At 54.3% G+C, this 25330-nt stretch overlaps 9 protein-coding genes across 9 annotated transcripts; 4 read left to right on the top strand and 5 right to left on the bottom strand.

Annotated features, from left to right (window-relative positions):
* Positions 1-340: 340 nt before the first annotated feature.
* BU25DRAFT_408428 (mitochondrial precursor proteins import receptor) lies at positions 341-2732 on the bottom strand. The gene is made up of 4 exons (XM_033705816.1): positions 2303-2732; positions 2163-2248; positions 1346-2117; positions 341-1224 (listed from the first exon to the last, which is right to left on the bottom strand). Exons 1-4 carry the CDS (start codon positions 2625-2627, stop codon positions 497-499), a joined length of 1911 nt encoding a protein of 636 aa, XP_033564689.1. The 5' UTR covers positions 2628-2732; the 3' UTR covers positions 341-496.
* A 608-nt stretch (positions 2733-3340) lies between these two features.
* BU25DRAFT_313121 (uncharacterized protein) lies at positions 3341-4498 on the top strand (the record flags this gene model as incomplete). Its single annotated transcript, XM_033702163.1, has 2 exons — positions 3341-3785; positions 3891-4498. Coding segments are annotated over 2 exons (1053 nt in total), but the record flags the coding sequence as incomplete, so codon positions are not given.
* A 94-nt stretch (positions 4499-4592) lies between these two features.
* Positions 4593-7801, bottom strand: BU25DRAFT_387753 (serine threonine protein kinase-like protein SNF1p). The gene is made up of 3 exons (XM_033704444.1): positions 7166-7801; positions 6281-7116; positions 4593-6142 (listed from the first exon to the last, which is right to left on the bottom strand). Exons 1-3 carry the CDS (start codon positions 7540-7542, stop codon positions 4731-4733), a joined length of 2625 nt encoding a protein of 874 aa, XP_033564687.1. The 5' UTR covers positions 7543-7801; the 3' UTR covers positions 4593-4730.
* Positions 7802-8637: 836 nt separating this feature from the next.
* BU25DRAFT_334999 (high affinity nicotinic acid plasma membrane permease-like protein) lies at positions 8638-10397 on the bottom strand (the record flags this gene model as incomplete). Its single annotated transcript, XM_033702564.1, has 4 exons — positions 8638-9210; positions 9258-9849; positions 9898-10209; positions 10258-10397. 4 exons carry the CDS (start codon positions 10395-10397, stop codon positions 8638-8640), a joined length of 1617 nt encoding a protein of 538 aa, XP_033564686.1.
* Positions 10398-10855: 458 nt separating this feature from the next.
* BU25DRAFT_387750 (uncharacterized protein) lies at positions 10856-11648 on the top strand (the record flags this gene model as incomplete). The annotated part of the gene is made up of 2 exons (XM_033704443.1): positions 10856-11040; positions 11100-11648. Exons 1-2 carry the CDS (start codon positions 10924-10926, stop codon positions 11646-11648), a joined length of 666 nt encoding a protein of 221 aa, XP_033564685.1. The 5' UTR covers positions 10856-10923.
* A 178-nt stretch (positions 11649-11826) lies between these two features.
* Positions 11827-12457, bottom strand: BU25DRAFT_429495 (low molecular weight phosphotyrosine protein phosphatase-like protein; the record flags this gene model as incomplete). Its single annotated transcript, XM_033708554.1, has 2 exons — positions 11827-12293; positions 12397-12457. 2 exons carry the CDS (start codon positions 12455-12457, stop codon positions 11827-11829), a joined length of 528 nt encoding a protein of 175 aa, XP_033564684.1.
* An 821-nt stretch (positions 12458-13278) lies between these two features.
* Positions 13279-17120, top strand: BU25DRAFT_408425 (glycosyltransferase family 2 protein). The gene is made up of 5 exons (XM_033705815.1): positions 13279-13644; positions 13920-14107; positions 14159-14992; positions 15046-16764; positions 16820-17120. Exons 1-5 carry the CDS (start codon positions 13623-13625, stop codon positions 16832-16834), a joined length of 2778 nt encoding a protein of 925 aa, XP_033564683.1. The 5' UTR covers positions 13279-13622; the 3' UTR covers positions 16835-17120.
* A 3888-nt stretch (positions 17121-21008) lies between these two features.
* On the top strand, positions 21009-21289 carry BU25DRAFT_456216 (uncharacterized protein; the record flags this gene model as incomplete). Its single annotated transcript, XM_033710002.1, has 2 exons — positions 21009-21188; positions 21239-21289. 2 exons carry the CDS (start codon positions 21009-21011, stop codon positions 21287-21289), a joined length of 231 nt encoding a protein of 76 aa, XP_033564682.1.
* Positions 21290-23551: 2262 nt separating this feature from the next.
* On the bottom strand, positions 23552-25312 carry BU25DRAFT_419465 (isocitrate lyase and phosphorylmutase; the record flags this gene model as incomplete). Its single annotated transcript, XM_033707938.1, has 4 exons — positions 23552-23909; positions 23960-24855; positions 24904-25059; positions 25109-25312. The coding sequence occupies 4 exons, from the start codon at positions 25310-25312 to the stop codon at positions 23552-23554; spliced, it is 1614 nt and encodes a 537-aa protein (XP_033564681.1).
* Positions 25313-25330: the final 18 nt, after the last annotated feature.

Genomic DNA, 25330 nt, shown 5'->3' with positions numbered 1-25330 from the left:
GATAATACGAATAATGCGAATTCTAAGCGCTCTGACAGAGCTTACATTTCTCGATCTTTCGTTCAATGCTACGCTGCTGTGAAGCTGTGCACTGTATACTGTCAAACAAACATAGGCCACCTCAACAAACTCTAGGAATGTCTGCGCTTGTTGCTCCTTTGCCACTTTTACCAGCCGTCGGTGGAGCGTGTGCCAGCCGCGTGGTGGGAGTTTGGTCAAATGGCTGACAAGGGGGTAACGGGCAAGGCACGTTGCCGTGAACATGTTCGAATGAGGGTGTTGAGCTGGACTGGACGGATCGGTGACGCACAGTGCTGTTTGGCAATGGATCTGGAGCATGCTCAAAGACGTTCAAGATTGATAATTCGTTTCAAGCTGGTGTACATGTACATTTTACAACGTCGATACACATGAGAAGACATTTCGTCCGAGGAGAGTAGTAGTAATTACAAGTTCGAACATTTCCAACACCCAACCTTCAGCATCTCGGTGTCACTCACCGCATACCGAACCCACCAGCGCCAGCAGCAGCGCCCATAGCGCCCAATCTGCTCGCAAGCTTAGGGTACTTCTCCTGCACCTCGAGCTGCGTCCTGGTGGCCTCGGCATAGCTGAGCGCATTGACAATCTCGCCTTCTGTCCTCGACAGCTCTGCCGCGCGCTCAAAGTACTTGAGTGCCTCGGTCACCTTGCCCTGCTGGAGGAGCAATTGCGCCATAGTGGCTACCGCAATGTCGCACTCAGGGTCGATAATGAGGGCCTTCTCGCACAGCTTTTCGGCGTCGGAGAAGTCGTTCTTCCACTGGAACAGCGCGAGGGCCTTGTTGATGAGGGGCAGCACGTTCATGCCAAGCGGCTTGCTGCTCTTCTCCATTTCGACGGCGGTGTCGAATTTCTCGATGGCTTCCTGGTACTTTTGCTGGTCGAGGAGCAGCTCGCCGTAGTAGTTGTAGACGTCGGGGACTTGGGAGAAGTTCTTCATGCAGCGGCGGAACGTGGCCATGGAGGAGGCGATGGAGCCCATCTTGTACTGCGTGACACCGAGCTGGATGTGCGAGAAGATGAAGGTCTCGTCCAGGTCGATGGAGCGCTGGTAGTCCTTTGCGGCCTCGCCGAACTCGGACTTGATGAAGTGGAGCTGTGCGCGGTGGTAGAAGATGTCGGGGTCCTTCTCGTTCTGTGCGAGGGCGGTTGCGAAGTCGGCTTCGGCGGCCTCAGGGTTGGCTGCTGCGAGTCAGTGTCTGCTGGTAGATGGGTAGATGGGTAGATGGGTAGATGGGTAGTTGGGTAGATGGGTAGTTGGGTAGTTGGGTGGTTGGGTGGTTGGTTTCGTTGGGGCACATACCGAGCTCCAAATGCATGCTGGCGCGCTTGATGAAGCTCTGTGTCAATGAAGGCTGGAGCTCAACGCTCTTGTCCATGTCGTGCAGGGCGTCCTCGTTGTCGCCCTTGAGGTAGCGGAAGGTTCCGCGCATGTTATACGCAAAAGCCTCGTGCTCCCCGAGGTCTCCGAGCTCGAGGGCGCGGTCGAAGGCTGAGGCGGCCTCGGCGTAGCCCTCTGCCGTCTTGGTGCCCATGGCCTTGAGACCCTTGCGCAGCTGGCCCTTGCCGCTCTCCTCGTCGAGCTCGACATCGTCCTCGAGACCGGCGGGCGCAGGCTTGGGCCGGAAGCTCTGCAGGTAGTTGGTGACGAAGGTGGGGCTGGGCAGCTTCTTCTCCTTGGAAGCGAGGATGGCCTTGCCCTTCTGCTCGGCGACCTTCTTCAGCAGGCGCTCGACGCTCTGCGCGCTGCTCTCGTTGCGGAAGCCGTCGATGATGCAGCTGGCGGTGTAGTCGAGGAGGGCCTCGCTGTTGCGCTCGACCTGCTCGTAGGCGTTTGCGCGGCGGTTCAGCGCCTTGACGTACTCGTTGTCGAGGTTGATGGCGGCCGTCGTGTCCTCGATGACCTTGTCCCAGTCGGACATGGCGTTGTAGCATGCGGCGCGGTTCGAGTAGAAGACGGGGTCCTGCTTGCACAGGATGGCCTTGCCGTAGAGCTCGATGGCGCGGTTGTAGTCCTTCGACCCGTACGCCTTGTTGCCGGCGGCCTTGAGCTTGGCCGCGTGGTCTTTGCGCTCCTGCGCAGATTAGCCTTGTGCATGTCCGAAGCAACGTCTACGCACCTCCTCCGACAGCCCGCCCACTGTGCTCTCGTCGACCTCGGGGAGCTCGTCCTCTGGTGTCGCTGCTGCCGACGCCTTCTTTGCTTCTGCCGTCTGATCAGCCCCGGTCTTGGTCAGCGCCGTCTCGTCCGGCTGCGCACCTGTCTTGGGCTCCTCCTTGGCCGCGGTCTCCTTCGCCGCCCGCTCCTTCTCGCGCCTCCGCTCGCGCTGCTTCTTGCGCTTGTTCGCTGTGCCGGGCGCCGAGGCGTCTGTCGAGGAGTCTGATGAGTTGAAGTAGTAGATGGCGCCGCCCGCGCCGACGACGAGCGTCACTCCGGCGATCGTGTAGACGACGCCCTTGTTCTCGGATGCCCAGTTCGATAACCGGTCCCAGAAGGAGCTTGTGCCTGTCTCGGGGATGCCTACGGGGAAGGGGCCTGGTGCGCTGAGCACCGGCGCGGGTGCGTTGCCAGAAGCGTTGGCCATGGTGCAAAAGAGAATATTAAAGCGATGAGAATACAATGTCGAAGGGGAGGGCGCTCAATGGCGGTGGTGGTGGATGGGGCGCTGCAGAAGCTGCGCGTAGGAAATTCACTTGGGAGAGCTTGGTCAATGCTCGGATGACTTCATGGTCGTCCTTGCCAAACACGTCAACACCACAGCCTCCTTCACCGTTAGTTTCCACTTTTCCGTCCTGCACGTCTATGGAATGGCCAGCATTGTCTCCGTGTACATTCGCGCGCATTCCGCTGCATTGTCGTCGACACACGCACTCCTGCTACCGTTTCTTTCACGTGACAGTCCTCGCCCATACCCCAGAGCTCTCACCTGCCCATGTTAGTCTTCTACATTCCTGTAGTACGTTTCCGTGACTTTTGCGACCCATCTGAATGGGGTGCAGACGCTTGGAAAGCACCCTCCCTTGCCATGTTTTGCAGCAGATCATGCCGGTATCACGGCATCAGTTGACCGGCGTAATCGGAGTTTAGAAGCGAAGTAGTGGACCACACCCGTCGACCACATTAACAACCTCCACAGAGCATAGGGCGTCCGGCACCGCCAGATTCTTTGTTACTGATGATCGTTGCCAGCGTACCTGCTACACTCCAGCGAGCACACACGAAGCAGTCCTCGCTTTACTCCTGGCGAGAAGGCTGCGTTACAAGGGGCCTGTACCAGCCTTCATACAACCATCCAACATGTCATCGTCACCAGCATTCCAGCTCTTCACCTCCCTCCTCTATGATCCTCTTCTCCTCACTTCTTCCGAGAACTCGCGCCAAGATCTAAACTTCATGACCCCATCGCCCTTCTACATGCTCGCCTACCACCGGGACCGCATGGTTGAAGCAGCACAGCACTTCGACTTCGACCTTGTAACCTCGGCCCTAGCTGATGGCCCTGCTTTACACAAAGAGCTGTCAAACAGGGTCAAGGAGTGGCAGGCAGAAGAGGGAAAGGGGGACGGGCCATTAAAGCTACGCATCCTCTTCGACAAGTCAGCGAACATGACCGTGGACTTCTTGCCCCTTCCCGCTGTACCGTTATCGACTCTCTACCCGGCATCTTTCGATCCGCCTCACTCAGCTCCGCAGCTGCATCCAGCTCAAAAGAAAAAAGAGTCCAAGCCCTCGCCCCTGACAGGTGGAGCACTGAACCTAGGACCCCCGCATTCTCTACCCGCAGGCGACTCCTCTCAATCCGCGCAGCCACCGCAACCAAAAGAATTCAAACCCTCACCCTTAACAGGCGGCGCACTCACCCTCGGCTCCGGCGACGTCCTCCCAGCGGGGAACCAAACCCCAAACTACCATCCAGCGTCAGCCTCCCAATCGAAGAACACTCCACACACCCCCCCGCCCACAGAATGGCGCCTCAGACTCGACACCTCTCCAACGCCCTCATCCCCCTACACACTCCTCAAGACCACGGAGCGGGGGGTGTACGACGCGAGTCGGTCCCGCGCTCTGCCAGACAACCAGGCCAGCGCGGTGCATAGAGAGGTCATACTCTACAATGAAGTCAACGAAGTAACAGAAGGCACCCTAACATCCTTGTACTTCTTCCGCGGCGGGCGCTGGGTAACGCCCCCCGTCGGCGTACCCTCCGCATTCAAGCTCAGCAGTGCGAGCAGCGCGAGCAATCCGATGAATCAAGGCTCGGAGGAAGGTCAGGGCCAGCAAGACGAGGGCGAGTTAAGGAAGCCGTTCGCTGGGCGCTGGGGGCATAGTGTTAGGAGTGCGAAGGTCGGGGCCGGCGGGCAGAGGGGAACGAGCAGGCGGTGGGCGCTGGGGAAGGGGTTTTGTATGGAGGAGCCGATCGATGTTGGGACGGTTGAAGTTGGGGAGGGGGTATGGGTGAGCAATGGGGTTCGGGGGTTTGGGTTTGGGAGAGTGGTTGCGTAGCCACTGTGTGAGAAGGGGTGGGAGAGTGATTATACGATTTCACATTACCGCCGGACATCGAGTCGGGTATTTCCATCCCTGTGTCTACATACTGCGCCTACTCCATTCGCCTTGCTGGTCTAACATCTTTTTTTATCGCTCCACCTCCACGTCTCAACACCCACGCACATCATCTCCCTCCTCCCTACTCCCCGCTCAATTGCAAAATCAACGTACTAGCCACATCCAAAAATGGAAACGGACTCGTACACACCTTCTCCCCCTCGATCCGTCCCGCGCCAACCTCCTCTGTCCTCTCCCTCAGCACACCCCTCCCACCCTTCAATTCGCTCGCCACTTCATCAGGCAACGGCTCGCCCTCATCCAGCCTCCTCCAAACGCCCTGCTCGTCATCCCAGCCATCCTCATGCTGATGCTTGCTACGATGGGAAGAAGAAAAGTCCACCTCGGGATTTGCTTTGATTTCGCGCACGAGGTTGGAGACCAGGCGTTCGTACCCGGCGCATTTAAAGTCGACGACGAAGAAGTCGCGGTCGATGGAGTAGAGTTGGATGGACATGTATATCCAGACTGCTTCGTCGGGCTGCGGGTACTCGCCCTCATTACCATTGTCGGCATTCGTCATACCATCCACAGCATGACTGGAGTTGCTAGTCGTCGTAGAGCTGCGTCTACGGGCCTCAGGATCGCGGTGCAGATCGACGCGACTCGAGTGTGTGGAACTCGGATGCGCGACGCCGGGGGGGAACATGCCGTCCTTGCGGAACCGCGCGTTGATGACCCAGGGGTCTTCGGGGACGCGGTAGCCCCAGTCATTTGTGTGGTTGTAGTGGCGTTTCTGGCGGCCACGGGGTTCTTCTGAGTCTGCGTTGCGCACGGTGAGGGGTTTGCGGTGGGGAGAGTCTTCGTCGTCGGAGCGGGCATCGCCTTCGGAGGAGTGGGAGGATATCGAGGAGCTTTGGGAGTGGGTTCGTGATCGCGAGCCAGACTGTTCTTGGGAGCCTTGGGATCCGCTGCGGGAGCGCGAGCCGCTTCGACCTCCGACTTTGCGTGGTTCGGGGATTTCCCAGTCGGCGCCCATGGCTTTGAGCGCTTTAAAGATTGCGAGCATTGCTTCAGCGGGCTGGTTCCGTGACCGAATGCCGAATTGCCATTTGGTTGGTCTTGCTTTCTTCGCTGGCAGAGCCGTCATGGGCTCCGGCCGCGGTCGTTGCGGATCTGGAAGTGTTCGGAAGTTTGGCTTCAGTCGTCGAGCATTAGCGGCGCGCTGTTCCTCAGTCTGTCCAGTTGACGGTAAGCCTTCGGCGCCTTGAGAGGGTAGTGGTCTTGGATGACCCTTCATATAGGCAGTGTGATATTCTGTGAGACTGCTGGGTAGGATGGCGATGGTGCTCACGGGACTACGGACATTTGCAAGCTGACTGCTCGCATTTGAACCCTGTCTTGCGCGTTCGTGGTCGGCTGAAGGGGGTGGGATGATCTGGGGACGAGAGCCACCGGCCATGACTTGAGGTATAGATTGGCTCAGATAGTCATGACCGGTTGGAGGTGACGATGCTAGGAATGGTTGCAGGTTTTGCTCGTTTGTCAGGAGTGCTATACTCAAGAGTCAGCGTACTGCAACATGCCTTTCACGAACTCAGACTATGCTGTACCAGGTCCGCGGCCTGGAAACGCACGGCTGGGGTACACATGCACCCCGCAAAGTGGCTTGAGCTGGGGAGGTCCACTTACGATTTGCCTTCATGATCTGATTTTCGCGAACAATCAAGTACGCATCCTTGATAGCACTAGGTTCGTCGCGCGCTAGCGCTTCCTGAACATCATGTCTCGCATAACCCATCGTCTTGCCCAGCTTCGAGACAACGGTTTCGTGCAGCTTCTGGACAACGGGGGCTGGCTGTGATGGCGCAACGGCTTTGGGATCTATGGCCTTGTTGGGGTCGATGCCTGTGTCGAAGAATTCTTGGATCGGTGGCTCGAGGTATGCAGGAAGATCTTTCGTGAACCATGGATCCATGCGAATCTCTCCAATGGTGATGCGATGTACAGGATTGACCATAAGCATCTTCTTGATCAATGAGACGGCGCCAGGTGACAGATAGTTCGGTATGCTGTAGTTGCCTGCAGCGATCTTCTTGAACAGCGTGGGGATATACTCGTCGTCGAAAGGCAGTCGTCCAACAAGCAGAACGTAGAGGATGACACCACAGCTCCAGACATCGACTTCTGGACCTGCGTACAGCTTTCCGGAGATGACTTCTGGCGCGGCGTAGTTCGGAGAACCACAGCTCGTCTTCAGGAAGTTCCCGTCTGTCATGATGTTGCTGAGTCCAAAGTCGGCGATTTTGACGTTGTACTGATCGTCCAAGAGCAGGTTCTCCGGCTTCAAATCTCGATGTACAATCTTGTGTCGGTGGCAGTACTCCACGGCGCAGACAATTTGCTGGAAGAACTTGCGCGCTTTGTCCTCCTGCAACCTCCCGTTGTTGACAATGTAGTCGAAGAGCTCTCCTCCAGCGTACTCGAGGACCATGATGATTTCAGTGGGCGTAGTTATGACTGTATACCTATGCCTATGTCAGTCTAGCACATACCCGGAGTGATCTCTTGACACACAGCTTGATGATGTGTGGATGCCGCAGCAGCTGCAGATACTGAATCTCGCGCTCTATCCTGCCTGCCATGTCTCGTGTCACCAGTCTCTTCCGGTTTATGATCTTCAGAGCGACCTTCTGCCCGCTGACCTGATGTGTCGCCAGTTTCACCTTGCCGAACGAGCCCTCGCCCAGCGTCTTGACGATCGTATACTGCCCTAATCGCTGGCTTGCCTTCGAGTCCCGTGCCTTGTTCGGTTCTACCGAGGGCGCCGGGAGGACAGGCTCGGCGGGAGCCTGGAAGTCGACCGTCTTGGTGGTGCTCGCGCCTCCCCGTCGCGGTGCGGGCATGCTCAGGGAGAGCTCCTCCAGGTCCTCGTTCTCGATCGCGGCAGACATGACGGGCGGGGAAGTTGATGACGGCGACGATAAGGCGGTAGCTCCCCTGGAGGCTTTCAAGGACGCGATGTTTGCCTCAGGCTATCAGCCTAGTTGCCGGGCGTGTACCGTGGGGGTATGCGCAGCTAGTCGCGGTTAGCAAGTGTGCCGAAAGATGGACTTCACCAGGCAAGCGTGAAGCTGCAGCCAACAACACCACGCTAGAACCCCTTGCATGTGAAGAGGGGCAGTCATTGTTGGGAGGGCTCACTTCCGCAGTAACGGCATTGCTGGTGCAGGACGGATACTTACGTCAGAGCTGTCGTCTATAGCGGAACGTGCTACCGTGGTTGAGGCTCGAATGGTGTAGAACGTGCGCGCTTGGACGTCTGTTGTGCCCCGCTCTCAAGGCCCCAAGGGGAAGACCATCGAATTGCAGAGCGCGCTGGATGGAGGTTCTCGTGTAACTTTATGCGTGTGAATGAGCAGCCGCTGAGCTTTGGGCTGCTGATCGGTGTGAGAGTGCAGCGAGCGTCTGCGCGTGCGGCGATGCGGAGAGTCGTGGATGGCAGTCGACTGGCAGCTGTAGTGGGGCGTTGGGGTAATTAGCAGCCTGCAGCGAGACGGCTGCCGTGAAGAGTGGCAGCGATCGTGGGCAGACAGCAGGTGAAGTGAAAGCAGGAAACTTGGTGCTTGGGAGACTGAGCGAACGTGCAAAAGGCACAATGCGCTGAACAATTGGATTCAAGCTGGAAGAGGGGCATGCCGGGCATCGTGAGAACCATGCAAGGAGGGATTCGACCACCTTCGTGCCGCAATGCCGATCATCGGCTGCGAAGTCTACATGAACACTCTCTTCTTGAAACATTACAGCAGGAGCACACAAAATCTGCGACCGTTGAGTCTCCCTTTTTGACGGCTAAGCCCGGTTAGAGCTATGGAGCGGTTCGCATGTCGTCAGCCCCAGGATCGTGACTCGGCTCCAACCGCTGCACGCTACGCCCCTCTCGTGACCATGCTCATGGGCTTTTGCACAGCATTTTGACTTCGCGATTGGTAACTTCGAGCCACTCCAGCAGCCGGGAGGCATCTCCGCCCGCGGCAGGGTCGAACAACTTATCTGAAGCAGAACATCCGTCCCAAACCTCGCTGCTGGACCTCGCGTCGTGCAGCACCATCCAGGTAGACAGCCTCGCCCTCGCTGGTTGAGCTGGCGCCGCTGATCTGCTTAGCCTTGTCGTTGCCGAACACCCTCAGCAAGACAACCATGACTGCGGCTGACAAAATGCTAACACACAGTATGCCAATCATGACCAGATTGCTCTTACGGTACTTGTTCACACCCACAGAATCGGCAGGCCATCCCGTATACAGCGCATAGGTGGTCAGGATACTTCCCAGGTTGCCCAATCCAGATACGAGTGCGCTAGCCGCTGCCACGCCCACCTCGCCGTGGCGCGACTGGAAGATCTCGTTGGTCATGGCCATACAGATGGGCACTGTCGGCCCCAATCCGAAGCCCACCATCAAAAGGCCGCCATAGCGAGCCCATGAATTCAGACCTCCGGCGAATGTGGTGACTAGCAGGCCGGTGATCTGAATCAAGACAGCTGCGCCGAAGAACAGGGCACGGTGGTGGTGGAAGCGGTCTGAAAGTGGCGTGACTATCAGAATGGCAATCAAATCCATCTGCAAGTGTTAGCTGGTGTTCATCTTATTCAGCTTAGGAAACCTACAATCCAGATTGGGGCAGTGAGCAGACTCAAGTCGATGCCACTTAGGCCTGGGTTGATGCCCCGAATGATGACTGACGCGTAGTTCTGCGTTCCAATGCCAACACCCACCACACCAAAGTACATCATGACCAAGGGCCACAATCTCCAGTCGATGAGGATATGCCAGATGTCATTCATATCCCACTGGCGGCGGTTGTAGACTCTGGTCAGATCTTCGTAGTGAATCCTCGCATCTTCGCCAGTTAAAGCAGGCTTACTTGCAGGAAGAAACCGTTCCAAGCCAGTCCGGACCCGAGTCTCGCCAGGAGGCAGTGGGCGATCGGGCAACCACCAAAGGAGTGAGACGCCAACTAGGAACCCAACGACACCGTAGAGCAGGAACATCCACTGGAAACCAACAAGCCCGCCGAGGCCATCCATCTCCTGGAATCCGGCTGAGACAAGACCGACGACGGCTGCGGACACTTGAGATGCAGTGAAGTAGCGTCCAATGCGCTTGCCTGTTCGTGATGGAGGGTAGAAGAGGGTCAAGTAGTATGACATGCCAGGCCACATGCCTGCAATGACGATACCGAGTAGTAGACGGAGAAGACTGTCCCTTGTCAGCCAGCTGCCCGTCTCTTATCATTAAGACACCTACTAGAAGCTCCATGCAGCTTTCACCGCAGTAAAGCACATCCCAATAATCGCAACGGAGATGACAATCCTACTCATCCATGCGTGGGGGCTGACTCTCGACATGATCAGGTTCGAAGGCAAATCGAAGACAACGTAGCAGACATAGAACAGCGCTAGACCGGTAGAAACCTGCTTGGGAGTCAAGCTAAGCTGTGATGCCAGGTCGTGGCCTTGTTTGGTGTTCATGGTCTGCGCCAATCCAATGTTGGATCGAATGGCTGAGCACATGAAGTAGAGGATCCAGAAGGCGGGGAGAATTCGACGATCAAGTTTGCTGTGGTAAGTCAGCACCATTTCTTTCGGAATTGATCATTCAACTCACACGTATACTTCCTCTATCCTCTCGATGTCAACTGCCTCAGGACCAACCTCGACATCTTGATGCAAGTCTTCGTGCTTGGGCGCATTGGTCTCCTCAATCTGCTTGTCAAGCGCGACATTGTCAGTGGTTGCCGACGCCATCTCGACTCTCAAGTGAAGCCCACACGTGGAGGAAATCAGAAGTCAGTCCAAAAAGTCAAGATGAAAAGATCAGATAAAAACCGCCAAGAGATGTGAGCAACAGTGGTTGTATCAGCTACTAAACCGATAGCGGCCGGCGATCTTGCACATCTGCCTGATTCGCCAGGATACTGACGGCAAGCCTTTTCTCTTACTCATGGAGCGCGCTAAAAGTGGTTGGGAGACTCATGAAGTATAGTCGCGGTCGAGGCGTGCAGACGGGAGAACTCTTGGAGTCATGCTGCTCGCAAAGTTTCTCGAATGCGTTGCCGACAGCCTCGGAGTGAGGGGCGTGCAGAGACCCTGGACGATTGAGACGCGCTTGCGACGGATTGGTGGAGATCTGCAGTACTGGAGGGAGCTTGGACACAACCAAATGTTCGTTCGTGCCGTCATCGCTGGTAGCTTCAAGCACTTTTGAGTTCAGCTGCAATTGAGCCCCGACAAAGCTACAACAGTAGTTCTCGATATATCACACACTATCAACATGCTATCGAGTACCTTCGTGCGATCAACGCGCTCCCTACGGCCCGCAATTAGAATCCCAACACTCCACCTCAGAGCCTCGCGAACCATATCAACATTACCAGAGAACCCACAAATCGTACACAACCTCCCGCAACACCAACCTCCGAATCCCACTCATACTAACATCAGTTACAGTTCATCCACAAAGACCCCTTCGACTCCACAAAATCCCTCCTCTCCCTCCTCCCCACCACACCGCCCACACCCCAACTCGCCATAGGAACCTCGTCCTCACTCCCTGTAACCCCACAAACCTTCACCTCGAATCCTCTATTCCTCCCTCTCCTCTCTTCCGTCTTCGCCACCCACGCCTCCTCCGACCCTCTGGTACAGGCGCAGGCCGCTGCCTTCGCCTCCCCGGGGGGATTCAACCTGAGCCGCCCCAACGACGGCGCTGGCGGTGCGAGCCATCAAGGTGGTGCCGGCGGAGGGAATATAGGCGGCTGGATACATGTTTCTGATTTGAGGAACCCGCCGGATTATGGCAGGATTGCGTGGCCGGAGGATATCATTGGGAGTTTGGAGGTTGATGGCAACGGCAGGATTGTCGAGGGGAGTTGGCAGGATAGTGGGAGTTATCGGGTGGTTACTAGGGAGGGGGTGCTGGGGTTGAGTGAGTTTATGAGGGGGAGGGTGGTGATGAAGCTGCAGGAGCTGGAACAGCAGATTAAGAACAATCCGTAGTGTGAGGATGTGGCGAAGAGGGGGCGTTGGAGGTTTGCGTGTACGAGGAGCAGCACAGAGTAAGCTGTGCTGGAGCATGTAGGATCATGTGTATATATGTAAGATTACAGTCCTGTCAATCGAACGATCTATATGGGTATCAAAAGCATCTCTCCACCATGTCGCTCTGTTCACACACCTAACTCAACTCTCCCCTCTCCAACCTCTCCAGAAACACCTTCGAGAACTTGACCGCCTGCTCATACGCAGTCGTAAACCCATCATTCGCCCCATAGTACGGATCCTGTACCTCCTCTCCTCTTCCGCTCCTCCTTACCTTTCCTCCAAACTCACCAAACAGCATCACCTTCCCAAAACCCTCATCACCGTCCTTTCTCTTCACCGCTCGCCTCCGCAGGTCCTCGAGGTCCTCGAGATTCGAATCGTCCATGGCGAGGATATAGTCGAACTTCTCGAAGTCGCTCGCTGGTGCAAACTTCCGCGCCGCGTGTTTATAGTTGGTAATGCCGTTTTGTTTAAGCGTCGCCATGGTGCGCGGGTCGGGGGCGTCGCCGACGTGGTAGGCGCCTGTGCCGCTGGAATCGATTGTGGTGATTAGGCGCTGTGTGCTGGGGGAAGAGGAGGTGACAAGGGACTGGAAGACGCCTTCGGCCATGGTTGAGCGGCCCGGGGTATGTCAATATGCTGGCGTGTATATGGGTAGTTGAGACTTGGGGAATGACTAGGTGCGGGGGCGGGCCAGACATACAGATGTTTCCTAGGCAGACGAAGAGGACTGCGACGGGTTTTGGGGTGGCGGAGTCGCCCATCTTGAAGTTTATGCGGTTGTCTAGAGGTGGACAACGTTTGGACGTGGAAGTGCTGTATGGGAGGTGGAACTGAGGAAAGGTGTACCAATGAGTTTGTGGACTTTTGGGGCGCCAAGACAGGTGACGGATGATCGACAGGTACGAGAGAGCCTTGGGAAGCTCGGTTCAGGAAGATTTCATCAAACGTTTACTTTGAAAGTCATGTGGTAGGTAGTCTGGTTAGGTGTTTTACAACAGCATGTTCATTCACAAGAGCATGTTCGTTCACAATACCAAGTGTGGGTACTAGGGATGGCAGGTGGAAGCTCCGAACCAAACTGATAAGCAGCAAGAGCTGCGATACTACCACAACGCGGTCAGCCTCTCGTAACTCCACAAGGCTGTGAATGGTAGCAGTGCCGTCCTGAGCCGCAAGTCGCGATGCTAATCTCTTTTATGCCCAATGTTCGCTTGGGAGGCCTCAAACTAGTCAGTACAGTCGCCTCAGCCGGTCAGCTTCTGCTCAGCCGCATCCAGTCTCGTCCCACATGTGAATGAGATCAAATGATTGTGCACCTCGAAATTGCATGTTTAGAGGAAACAACAGAACGACGAAGATCAGATGAAGCTCTCGGCGCCACAGCGGCTACCGGCAAACAATATGGACTCGGGCATTTGAATAGTCGTTAGGGTTGATCTCATGCCTTGCCTTAAATAGACAGGGCTTCGTCAGAAGACGCGGCTATGTGGCAGCGCCACATGCATGGTTTCAGGCGTGCACCGCTGTGCTTGGCCGGGCTGCACAGAAAAGAGTTGCTCAGCCAGCTGGTCGCCAGGCTGAGCGCTGCTTTTGACCGCCCCGTGTATTTGTTGAAGAGTAGATGTTCCCCAGCTGTGGAGCCAAACTTGTTTCTCGCGTACTTCGTACTCTTGTTCAGGACCCGCAGCATCGTCATATCGTCCTGCGCAACGCCCGTTGCTAGGTAAACAGCTGCCGTGCACTCTACAATTCCCACCAAACGCAACGGGTTTCACATTGCCGCGATACGACAATCGCATTCGAGCGATCAACAAAGTCACGTTTGACTTGCTGGGCCATCCATCTTCACGCGTGTTTGGGCAGTGGAGTCGGTGTTCGCAGCATCCGCGAGTTGATTGAAGGCGCAGCAGCAAAGCAACCGGCATCATGTCTGGCTACAACCGACTAGGTGAGTAAAGTCGCACCTCCGCCGCTCAGGATTTGAGCCTGTGCGCATTACGATTGCGTCGCACGCATAGCCGGCTACTACGCCTAGAGGCACCTTCCCATCCCTGTCGCTTCCTCTCCAGATACCACCTCTTACATATCGCGGCCCTGCGCACCGGACCTGCATTCTTTTGCACTCCTCGTCGCCTGTGCATCCATTCTTTGCATATCGCTATCACTATCGCTCATACAAACATTGCGCGCCTGAGGCAGTACACTGATCGAGGATCTTCGCAGACGAGGACCATTACGAAATGGATCCACGCCGTCCAGGTCCCGGGAGAACACCCTCTCCAGGACACCCACTCGCTGGCTACCAGCTCGAAGACAACTATGGCTCGCACGCTGGACCTCTGGAGATCCCCATGGGACCCAACACGATACATCCAGCAGCTTCAGGAGACAGACTTCCTCTGCAGCCAAGTGTAGGTGGTTTGGGCGCATGGTCTGGAGTAGTTAAGAGCTGACAAGCGCAGTACTCAGTAGAGAACATTCCCTACGCTGGAGGAAACTATCACGACGACTACGACCCGCGACCGCAACGGCATGACAGCGACTACTCTCTCGACCCTCAAGCGCACCATGATGCATACTACAACCAGCCTTACGATCCCACACCGCACGATGAGAGCCCTCACCAGGGTTACGGCACACAGCCAGACCACTACTGGCAAGACGAGCAGGATGGCAGGCCGATGCTGACAGGCGCCAGTTCGTACGGCCCAGATCCACACGATTTGGATGACCAGGATCCCGAGAACCCGTTTCAAGACGAGCTCATCCAGCACACTCCAAGTCCGGCACCTATCAAGCGATGGAAGACGGTTAAGGAAGTCCAGCTATTCAAGGGTAACTTGGTACTCGATTGTCCAATTCCTCCGCGACTACTCAATCAGGTTCCACATGCACAGCCCCCGGAGCGTGACGAGTTCACACATATGCGCTACTCGGCCGCCACTTGTGATCCTGCGGACTTTGACGCAGAGCGCTTCACCCTGCGCCAGAAGCTGTTCGCAAAGCCCAGGCACACAGAGCTGTTCATCGTCGTTACTATGTACAACGAAGAGGACGAGCTGTTTGCGCGAACCATGATGGGTGTCATCAAGAATATCGAGTACATGAACTCACGAACCAACAGCAAGACGTGGGGCAAGGACGCGTGGAAGAAGATTGTAGTGTGCGTCGTCAGCGATGGACGTGCAAAGATCAACCCGCGAACGAGAGCTGTGCTAGCTGGTCTTGGTGTATACCAGGACGGCATTGCCAAGCAGCAAGTCAACGGCAAGGATGTTACTGCGCATATTTACGAAGTACGTGAGGCAAAGTGGCTGTGTTCGGAACAATGACTAACGAGATCTACTAGTACACCACACAAATGACTCTTGACATCAAGAAGGGTGTAGTCGGTGTCAAGAAGGGCAACACTCCTGTTCAGATGCTTTTCTGTCTCAAGGAAAAGAACCAGAAGAAGATCAACTCGCATCGATGGTTCTTCCAGGCTTTTGGTACCGTTCTGGACCCGAACATCTGTGTTCTTATCGATGCTGGAACCAAGCCTGGAAAGGACTCGATCTACCAGCTATGGAAGGCTTTTGACCTTGAGCCCATGTGCGCAGGCGCTTGCGGTGAGATCAAAGCTATGTTGGTACACGGCAAGAAGCTTCTGAACCCGCTTGTGGCCACCCAGAACTTTGAATACAAGATGAGCAACATCTTGGATAAGCCACTGGAATCAGCCTTTGGTTTTATCACTGTCCTTCCTGGTGCTTTCTCTGCCTATCGCTATGTCGCTCTTCAGAACGACAAGACTGGGCAGGGACCACTGGAGAAGTACTTCGCCGGCGAGAAGATGCACGGTGCGAACGCCGGTATCTTCACAGCCAATATGTATCTGGCGGAAGATCGTATTCTCTGTTTCGAGCTGGTCTCCAAGAGGAACTGCCACTGGATCCTGCAATACGTCAAGTCTGCCAACGGTGAGACTGACGTACCCACCACAATGGCAGAATTCATCGGTCAGCGTCGTCGTTGGCTGAACGGCTCCTTCTTCGCTGCTGTCTACGCTCTGGCCCACTCGTTCGACATTTTCCGCAGTGACCACACGGCCATTCGCAAGGCGATGTTCCTCGTCGAATTCGTCTACCAAACCATCAGCATGATCTTCGCCTGGTTTGGTCTCGGTAACTTCTTTCTGGTCTTCCACATCCTCACCAACTCCCTGGCTGGTCAAATCGGCACTGCCGGTAAAGTTTTGTTTGTCATCTTCGAGTGGCTTTACATCGCCGTACTGATAACGTGTTTCATTCTCTCGCTCGGTAATCGACCGCAAGGTTCGAACAAGTGGTATATGTCTATGGTATACTTCTGGTGTATCATCATGACATACCTCATGTTTGCATCTATATACATCACGGTTAAGTCGATCCAGGGGGTGGTCAACAAACCAGAGGGCTTCAGCTTCGCCGACGTCTTCAAGGACACGATCTTCTTCAACCTGATCGTCTCTTTGGCCTCGACATATCTCATGTGGTTCATTGTCTCATTCCTGTTCTTTGATCCATGGCATATGTTCACCTGTTTCATCCAGTACCTGCTGATGACACCGACGTACATCAACATTCTCAACGTCTACGCTTTCTGCAACACGCACGACATCACCTGGGGAACCAAGGGAGATGACAAGCCGGAGAAGCTACCCTCGGTTACCACCAAGGCCGACGGAAAGGCAGACATTCAAGCTCCGACAGACGATGCTGACCTGAACACCATGTACGAGAATGAATTGCGGGTCTTCAGCACGAAGTGGAAGGAAGAGAAGAAGGTTCAGTCGGCGTCGGATAAGCAGGAAGACTACTACAAGGGTTTCCGATCTGGTGTCGTTCTATTCTGGATGTTCTGCAATCTGGGTCTCACTGCCGTTGTACTGCAATCTGGCGGTTTGGAAGTAACAGTTGCAGAAGCAGACCAGAACGCTAAACAGACCCAAGTTGCCAATATCTACTTGGGAGTCGTACTGTGGAGTGTCGCTGGTCTCGCAGCGTTCCGTTTCATTGGAGCCGTGTGGTTCCTGATTGTGCGCATGGTAAGTCCATCCTCATTACTTATGCCTGAGATCATACAGCTAACCTCACCCACAGTTCCGAGGTGTATAAGTCAAGTAGTCAAGTGACGGCGACCCCTCTGGTGTTTGGCGCATGTTGGGTATGTATAGTACGATGGTTTCCAGCCTGTCATGTACACTGTGCGGCGGGCACGATCTGATCTGATGGTATGATGGCGTTTTTGTCTGTTGTATATGAGCTTCATGACTTGTTACCAGCATTATACCTCGATAGTGCGCTGTCTTGTGTTCAATAGCACAACCTTCTTGTTCTTCTGTCTTCCAACATCTTCCATGTTCGTCTCTTCGACATCGCTCTCTCACTGTTTGCTCTTGCAGTCCGATCAAGTCACTGTGGCATGGTTTGCACCCACCATCTCCAATGCCTTCATTCATTTTATGTCTTCCAGCCGCATAGCCGCACCCTGTTGTCATCATTGTCTGCTTTGCAGGCCTTCAGTACGTTGAGTTCCTGCTGCTCTGCATTGTGGCATCAACTGTATTAGTCACAATCTGCTCGCTCTCACCGTCGTCATTGCCTCATCTTCGCCCCGCACAGACCTCTGGCTGTGGTTGCGCCTGTCCACCGCTGTATATAAACAACAGTGCCAAGCCGCTCTCACCAAAGCTCTGCCGCGACCTCGAATCCAATCGACGCAACCGCACTCTCACGATTACAACCTGCTTCCTCATCTGCTATATCAACCACAGCTCGAGCTGGTCTCTCGCTGCTTCACAACGCTGAGCGCCGCTTGAAACTGTAAGTCTTCCTCACAGGGCACTTTCTCTCTTGGCAGTGCGCGCATAGCAAGCTTGGATTTCGACAGAAAGCTAGCGTTGCACTCTCTCCAGGTCTGTGTCACACGCACAAAATTCTACCTTTCTCTTCTCTTACTCCGCTCTCACAACACAGCTATGAGCTGGGACACTGGAGCCAGTAGTAAGTTCTCTGCCTCTTCACTGGACGCAGCTTGCTGATTTCTTTCAAGGTGGCGACACATGGGGAGCTGCTGCTACTGGCGGTGACTCTTGGGGTGGCGCTGACACCTCTGGTGGTGACGCTGGAGGGTCATGGGGCAGCGGCGGCGATGGAGCTGGCGCTGGAACTAACGGAGGTGATGGTGGTAACACCTGTCGCATGTAAGTGTCCTCTCCCACCTCCAGATAGCTGTCGACAACTTCACTCGACAGCTACACCAACCTTACTTCACCACGCTGACCCTCTGTACAGCTGCAACCAGACTGGTCACTTTGCTCGCGAGTGCCCTGACAAGCCCGCTGGAGGCGGCCTCACTGGAGAGTGCTTCAACTGCGGCGAGGTTGGCCACAACAAGGCTGACTGCACCAACCCCCGCGTCGAGCGCGAGTTCACAGGCACCTGCAACGCCTGCGGTATTGAAGGCCATGCAGCTCGAAACTGCCCAACCAACCCGATGAAGTGCAAACTTTGCGACAAGGAGGGCCACAAGGCTTTGGAGTGCAAGGAGCGCCGCCTCGTCGACTGGACCGGTGTTCCTGAGCTTGAGTCTGAGGAGGCTTGGGCGAAGCTCATTGACGCAGCCAAGGAGAAGGATCTTGACGGGTTCCGTACCTGCCTCAAGGCCTACGCTCGCTCCGTTGTGGACGACTTCAGCCTTCCCGATGTCGAGGCCGCTCTCCGTGAAGACGGGCTTCCTGTCTTCCTGGTTGCTAAGCAGCAAGAGATCCCCGTCAACATGATCGTTGTTGACATGATCGGCAACCCTGAGCGCGAGTTCGTACTCACCATTCAGCTTTCGGACAAGCCTCGCCGTGCGAAGCTGGCCCAAGGCTGGCCTGAAAACGCTGCACAGAACCTGGAGCGTCTGGCTTCCGCCGGCTTTGTCCAAGACCGTGGTGTGCCTCTTTGCAGCAATTGCGGTGAATTGGGTCACATCAAGAAGGTACATGAACTCCTTCCTCTGAGCAACAGTACAAAGCTGACCGACGATGTAGCATTGTAAGCAAGAGCAGCCGGAGCATGTCTCCATGACGCCTGCCGTTCAATGTGTCTACTGTTCGGAAGAGGGACATCGTGCTCGCGACTGCCCCAAGGAGCGCGTGAACCCGCATGCTTGCAAGAACTGCAAGCAGGAAGGCCACAACGCCAAGGAGTGCCCCGAGCCTCGTTCGGCTGAAGGTGTCGAGTGCCGCAAGTGCAACGAGACCGGTCACTTTTCCAAGGACGTGAGTTTGACTATTCTGACAAAGGTCTACACTTGCTAACAGCTTTTCAGTGTCCTAACGTTGAGGCGCGTCCTCCTAGGACTTGCCGCAACTGCGGCTCCGAAGACCACATAGCCAAGGAGTGTGACCAGCCTCGCAACCCCGAAAACGTCACCTGCCGCAACTGCGAGAAGCAGGGTCACTTTTCTCGTGACTGCACTAAGCCAAAGGACTGGTCAAGGGTTCAGTGCCAGAACTGCCAGGAGTTCGGACACACAGTCAAGGTTAGTGACATAGTCCAACATCGGCAGATCTGATGCTAACTCTTCACAGCGCTGCAGGGCTGCTCCTGCAGAGGGAGACTCTATGGGTGGAGGTGGTCCCGTTGAAGCCACCGGTGGCTGGGGAGCTGGAGACGACACTGCTGCTGCCGGTGGAGGTGAAGCTTCTTGGAGAAATGACTCCGGTGGTGGCGGCTGGTAGAGCCCTGCAACACATTTCACATCATCTTCCAGTACAACCACCCAACTACGATTGCGATAATGACCACAGCGGCCGCAATGACGACTGTAACGACTACGATAACGATAACAAAGGAAAGGGAGACGGCACCGTCGGTGGATCTGATACCTTATAAGTCAGTGGCTTCTCAGCTTGGGCAGCTTCCCAGCTGCAGGGCGCTGATGACAAGTGTACATAATGAAAAGTTTTCTTGTCAGACTTGTCCATGCCCTTTCGCTGAACATCTTCCTCTACTTCTCTGTGTTATGCTACAGAGCACGTGTGATTCTTTCTAACATAGAAAGGAACAGGCTGTATTGTTCAAGTTGTAGTAAAGAGATGAGACGAGGATGCTATCCGATGACAGCTGTTGGGAGCCGCTCACACAGTCTAGCCACTAGGTCCAACTTCGCACCCCAACTCTCTTTCCGTCTTCCACACCAACACCTAAGACGGACGAAACCAACCATCACCACCACAAAACTGCCAGCAGCCGTTGAAAAGCCACACTACTCACATGCACCGAGGCATCTTCGCTGTGCTCAAGCGTCTGTAGCTACCGCCAACACCTTCAACTCAGCACCTAACCCTCCTCCACTCAAGACAAGACGTCTCGTCATGCTTCATTTGGTGCTCGTAGCCGAATAACTGCACCCCAAACGTGCGCGGTGATCACTCCACATCGGCCGAACGAGAGGAGCTGTGCACCAAGACTGACTCCGCAATGTGGTTAGTGGCGCCACGACAGACGGATTCTCCTCCGCTCCGCTAGAGACAATCGTCCAAGAGCCGCATGTACGCATCTAGCAAGACACCTTCGAAGCCATCGAGGTGTAGTGGCGGAATTCTGGCCAGCTGCCGGCACCCCTGACACGCTTGGCTACAGACGTCTGCGTGGTTTCGAGCCTCGTGGGCAGAACGGTGATAGCTCGATTTGGCAACTTCTCTTGTCGACCAAGACCCGGGCGTTTGGATAGCACTGAGCACTCGAGCTGAGATGTGCGATACTTACGCGACACAGAAGCAAATAATGGACATTGAAGACTGGATTAACAAAGGTGCCAGAAAGAGATGGACTTGATGACAGGGGGCTACAAACAGCTTTCGCTAAGTCGCAGGACATCTGAGAATCGATTCTTTGAATATCGTTGCTTTTGATCGAGCTGGGGCAAGCAAACATGCCTCGTAATTCCAAGACTCCGGTGCTCGGGTTGTGCGAAGCACACACGAAGGACACAGCTTGGTACCCCACGATCCCCACGATTTTGCAGTGATCTCATCTCCACATCAATACGAAACTAAGAAATGCTGAGCCCGCTACCCTCCGATCAATGAGCTTCCGGTGTTGCTATGCACACTTGTACAGCTTGGAAGGTGCTTGGAAGCCAAGGTACTGTTGACGAAAATTGCTGCGGCCAGATGTGAAGGGACGAAGATATAGCGATGTTCCGTTCCCTGATCGACGCATGGGATCGAAGTATTATCTCTGAACTGCTCTGCTATCTACGAGCTGCTAAGGACGACTCATCGATACGAGCACCATGACCAACAGCAGTAGTGACGACGAATACAAGTCCGGCGCAGTCCGCCAGGAGAAGTTCGACGCAACACTGGCCCACTATGGCGAGGCTGAAGTCGGTGGCATCGAGAAGAAGAACTTGGTCCGCAAGATCGACTGGAAACTATTGCTCATTCTCGGCGCTCTATACTTCATCTCCCTCGTAAGTCACATTGACACAATCCCCACAAGCTTCCACTCACAAATGATCAGATCGACCGCACCAACATCGCCAACGCTCCAGACTGGGAGTGTGGAAGATGAAGGAATTTTGCCCTGCTAGACTGCGAGGCTATGCAGATTTTCGAAACTGCAAACATGACCAAGCGTTTAGATAGTATGTTAACCGAGTAATATATCATTTTAACACAGACTGGCTACCTACATGACCTCATGTTGTGAGATCAATCATGTGGTACATTGATGCGGCGGGTTGGTTCTGTTGAAGTATGATTGTTGACTGAAGTTACAGAGGGACAACCTGAGTATCCATCCACTAGCACATATAAAAAACGCTAGTACTGATTGATATATAGAGAATAGCACCTTCCAACAGGTTCTACTGCTGTCGATATGGGAACGAACCATTTTGATGGCGACCATATCTGACGAGTGCTGAATATCAAGCAGGTCATGGCACTCTGAGGCAGTTCAATACGATGCTTACTGCACTATCGAGAATTGAACACAGCCAATCGTCCACGAGGCGCCAGCGAGCTACTTGATACTTACAGAACCATCACCTGCACACTCACACAGTGCAGCGATGTACATGCCCAATTACATATGTATTCAGTATTGTAAGTTTTTCGATCAGCATTAGCATGATGAAAGTTGGTCAGTGTTGTTGCGGTATCGGTTGGTCCGTACAGTGTCTGACTATACCCCTGATCAACCACCCTGGACTAGTGTGTTACAGGCCAAGTATATAGTTGTCTCCTCCTAGCTTAATAGAAATTCACCGCAGTATTCCATCGACCTGATAGACCTACGTTATCGTTTGCGGTAGCTATCAGTATTTTACAGCGGTCCACACCGCTACAAGTGTGAGCTTTCGGTTTGATCGTGATACCACCAATCTTCACAAGATTACAGCGCCTAGCAGTAATACCATGAAACGGGTTAAAATATTCTAAAGGCATCCCAGGGTCTGTTTCCACTAGAATATTGTAGCCGAGTTCTCCTGTGACGCAAGAGCTAATTACCAAAAGATCGTTCGTGGCGCATTACGAGCCCACGAAGATTTAAATGCCTGCCAGCCAATCCAAGTGCTGTCGGAACCTTGATCACCTGTTGCAGAGCAAGTCAGCCATATGTGTATCCTCAAACAGCGCAGCCAGACGTATGTCGCCTTCGTCATTCGATACCATACAGTGGCATAGTGTGTTGTTCTCGTTCGTCATGAGTTCGAAGGGTGTTCCCAAAAGTGATGCGCGCATACTCTGGTTCGTAGCCATTGTGGACTTGTCGCAGGCTATGATCGAATAGATCTGAGATGAGGAGTGTGTCTGCAATGGCGCAGGCCAGGAAGTGTTATTGATAGCGGCTGTGAAAGGATTGAGATGATTTGATTGATCTTGAGAGCTATTGGTTGGAATCGATCGAGACTATATAGTAGAAGGGGATAGCAGTGAAGGGTTGGGGAAGCAAACCGAACTAACCGAATGAGCTGGACAATCAGTGCAGCGGACCGCTGGCAAACACTGCGACGGACCGCTGGCGAACAGCGGCGTACCTTACCGTCGTTCTCAGAAGATGTCAGTGAACCGAATGCGATGCAAACCATGTTGTCGATCATGACTTCTGAGTCTAGAACTTGCTGCTCAAGGATGTGCCAAACAGGGCTGTCAAGAAAATCTGTATACCTACGTCCAGTGCGACTCATATGAGTCGGATATAAAGCAGTGACGCGCTGACGCCATGGGTGCTATTCGTTGCCACCAGGCCAAATGGGAGGCATGATGAATGCGTCCATAGGCTTCCGATCCTTGGATCTATTCGGATATCGTGTCCCCTTTTGGAACTTCTTCCCGATGGATCTTGTACGGGTTCAAATTATACATGATTGGATCATGGGTTGTTCGTAAGCTCGGAGAGCCAGTATAGTCTTCGTTTCCTTGGGCGGCAACTTGCAGCAGCTCTCGAATGAAGATCAGACGAGCAATCTCTTCTTCGAAGGCTTTTCATCTACAAGCATAGACGGGTCGTTATGCATACGACACTCGATTTTCTCAACCAGTTTTCGGGAGCATCTGCTCTTGTTGACTGACGAATGCATGTCGAGTGGGTTTTTGTATGATGTTAACTTGAGTGGGGTTTGGTATGGGTAGCTGTTTTTAGTGGGTAATTTATGGTTGGAGTACCAGTCCAACCACACGCATAAGATGCACATTGTCGAACATAGTGCAAGAGCAATGGAAGCGAGGTGTCTGTGGATAAGGCTCTTTTACTGTATCGAAGATGGTGCGTGTCGTAAATCAAATCCAACATTGTTCATCCTACAATAGCCTGCACACCTCAGAGCGCCTACTTGAACTGGTCTTCGGTAACGCCCTTGCCCATCGCCGCCGTCGAGCTGACACCGCCAGACACCATCTTCAGCAGATTGTCGACATAATTGGCGCCACTCCATTTCTGATGTGTAAGCACATCGACCTTGTTTTCCGCCTCCGGCTCTTGAATGATCTCGCCATAAGCGCGCATACCCTGCTTGGCGTACGCCTTGGAGAAGGTGTCGGCCATAAGAGCAGTCTGATGAAGACCGGCGAGCGTGATGAACTGCCAGCAGTAGCCGAGAGCTGCGAGACGCTTGATATAGGTTTCTTGCTCGTCGCGGGGCATGGCGCTCTTCCAGTTGAAGGAGGGTGAAAGGTTGTATGCAAGCCTAGAGGCAATTTAGCAGAATTCTTTCAAAAAGATGCGATGATACCGTACTTCTGCTCGGGCCAGACAGCGTGAACACCGTCAGCAAATTCCTTCGCCTGAGCGTAGTCGGGCAGCTTCGACTCCATCCAGATCATATCGCAGTACGGCGCGTAAGCGATCGCGCGGTTGACGGCAGTCTGGCATCCGCCCTGGTACCTGTAGTAACCCTCGCGTGTTCGTGAGGCGTCCCAGTTGAAGAAGATATCGACGCCTATCAGGCCCTTCGCGATGGCACGTGCCTCTGAATTGCTCTTTCCCTTGCTCTGCTTGTTGAACTGGGCGATCAGCTCCTGCTTGTTGACATGGACACCGGCATTGATGGTGTCTGCCACAGCCTCATGGAAGAGTTTCAGGTGGGCTTCCTTGGTCCATGCATCCTCAATCGCCTGGAGTTCTACGCCATTCTTTCCGGCCTGCTCTGCAGCATACATGAGATCGCTGAGAGGCTGGATGGCGGGGTTTGTTACACCCAAAATGTAGTGGTGGTCGCGAGGGTCGATTGTTGATGTGATCAGGGTGGCGGCCTCCGAATCAGTACGAGCAACGGCCAGAAGGTCACTGCCCATGATGTCGGCCTGGGCTCGGATAGCGACCAGACGGTTGATGTGCTCGCTGATCGGTACCAAGACCTTTCCTGCCATGTGTCCACACTTCTTTGTTCCTGGCGCTTGGTCTTCAACGTGAATACCAGCAGCACCCTTCTCAACGAACAGCTTTGTGAGCTTCATGATGGCTGTCAGACCTCCGTGGCCGGTATCCGCATCGGCGATGATGGGTCGCAGGTAATCGACGTTAGCGAGCTTCGCACGGTCGGCTTTTGGTGTAGTGACGCGCTCTTCGCGCTGCTTACGGTCATGGAACACTTGCGCCATGAACAAATGCCCGACCTTGTTTGGTACGGTTGTCTACTGGAAATCAGCCTGATGATAAGGTCCGAAGTATATTGCACTTACGTAGGGGTAATCTGCCAGGTCTGGTCCAGGCTCATCAGTCGATGAAGCCGTTGAGGAACATTGCCAGCCAGAAACGTACACTGTGTCCAAGTACTTCGCCATTTGTGTAACCATCACGGGGTCAAGACACCCATATGTGAAGCTAACATCGTTGTTCTGTTCAAGATCAGTACCCGTACTACTTTTGGACCAACAAGTGGCATACCTTGAAGCGGTCCTCTACAGTCTTCCACAGCTTCTTCGACAGAGTATTTCCCGGATACTGGATCTTAAGGGTTCCACGCTTCGAAACAATTTGCTCTGCTGTAAATGGTCTTTTTGTGTATCTCCATCTTGAGTGAGTCCACCATTGTTTCACCTCCTCGACCTCCTTTTGGTACTGCGCCTCTTCGGCGTCGGCGTGAGACATTATGTAGATGTTGAGTTG

This window comes from Macroventuria anomochaeta (genome assembly GCF_010093625.1).
Source record: "Macroventuria anomochaeta strain CBS 525.71 unplaced genomic scaffold BU25scaffold_7, whole genome shotgun sequence".
Classification (NCBI taxonomy): domain Eukaryota; kingdom Fungi; phylum Ascomycota; class Dothideomycetes; order Pleosporales; family Didymellaceae; genus Macroventuria; species Macroventuria anomochaeta.
The sequence above is the reverse complement of the archived record's forward strand: the minus strand, read 5'-3'. Positions and strand labels throughout refer to the sequence as shown.

Coding starts and splice junctions, on each gene's coding strand:
- BU25DRAFT_408428 (XM_033705816.1), bottom strand. CDS start 2,627: ATGGCCAACGCTTCTGGCAACGCACCCGCGCCGGTGCTCAGCGCACCA. Junction 2,249..2,302: donor CAAGGAGGAGCCCAAGACAG/GTGCGCAGCCGG, acceptor ATCAGACGGCAG/AAGCAAAGAAGGCGTCGGCA. Junction 2,118..2,162: donor TGGGCGGGCTGTCGGAGGAG/GTGCGTAGACGT, acceptor TAATCTGCGCAG/GAGCGCAAAGACCACGCGGC.
- BU25DRAFT_387753 (XM_033704444.1), bottom strand. CDS start 7,542: ATGTCTGCCGCGATCGAGAACGAGGACCTGGAGGAGCTCTCCCTGAGC. Junction 7,117..7,165: donor CATCCACACATCATCAAGCT/GTGTGTCAAGAG, acceptor ACATAGGCATAG/GTATACAGTCATAACTACGC. Junction 6,143..6,280: donor TCAGATCATGAAGGCAAATC/GTAAGTGGACCT, acceptor TCTTGAGTATAG/CACTCCTGACAAACGAGCAA.
- BU25DRAFT_408425 (XM_033705815.1), top strand. CDS start 13,623: ATGTCTGGCTACAACCGACTAG. Junction 13,645..13,919: donor GTCTGGCTACAACCGACTAG/GTGAGTAAAGTC, acceptor GGATCTTCGCAG/ACGAGGACCATTACGAAATG. Junction 14,108..14,158: donor GACTTCCTCTGCAGCCAAGT/GTAGGTGGTTTG, acceptor TGACAAGCGCAG/TACTCAGTAGAGAACATTCC.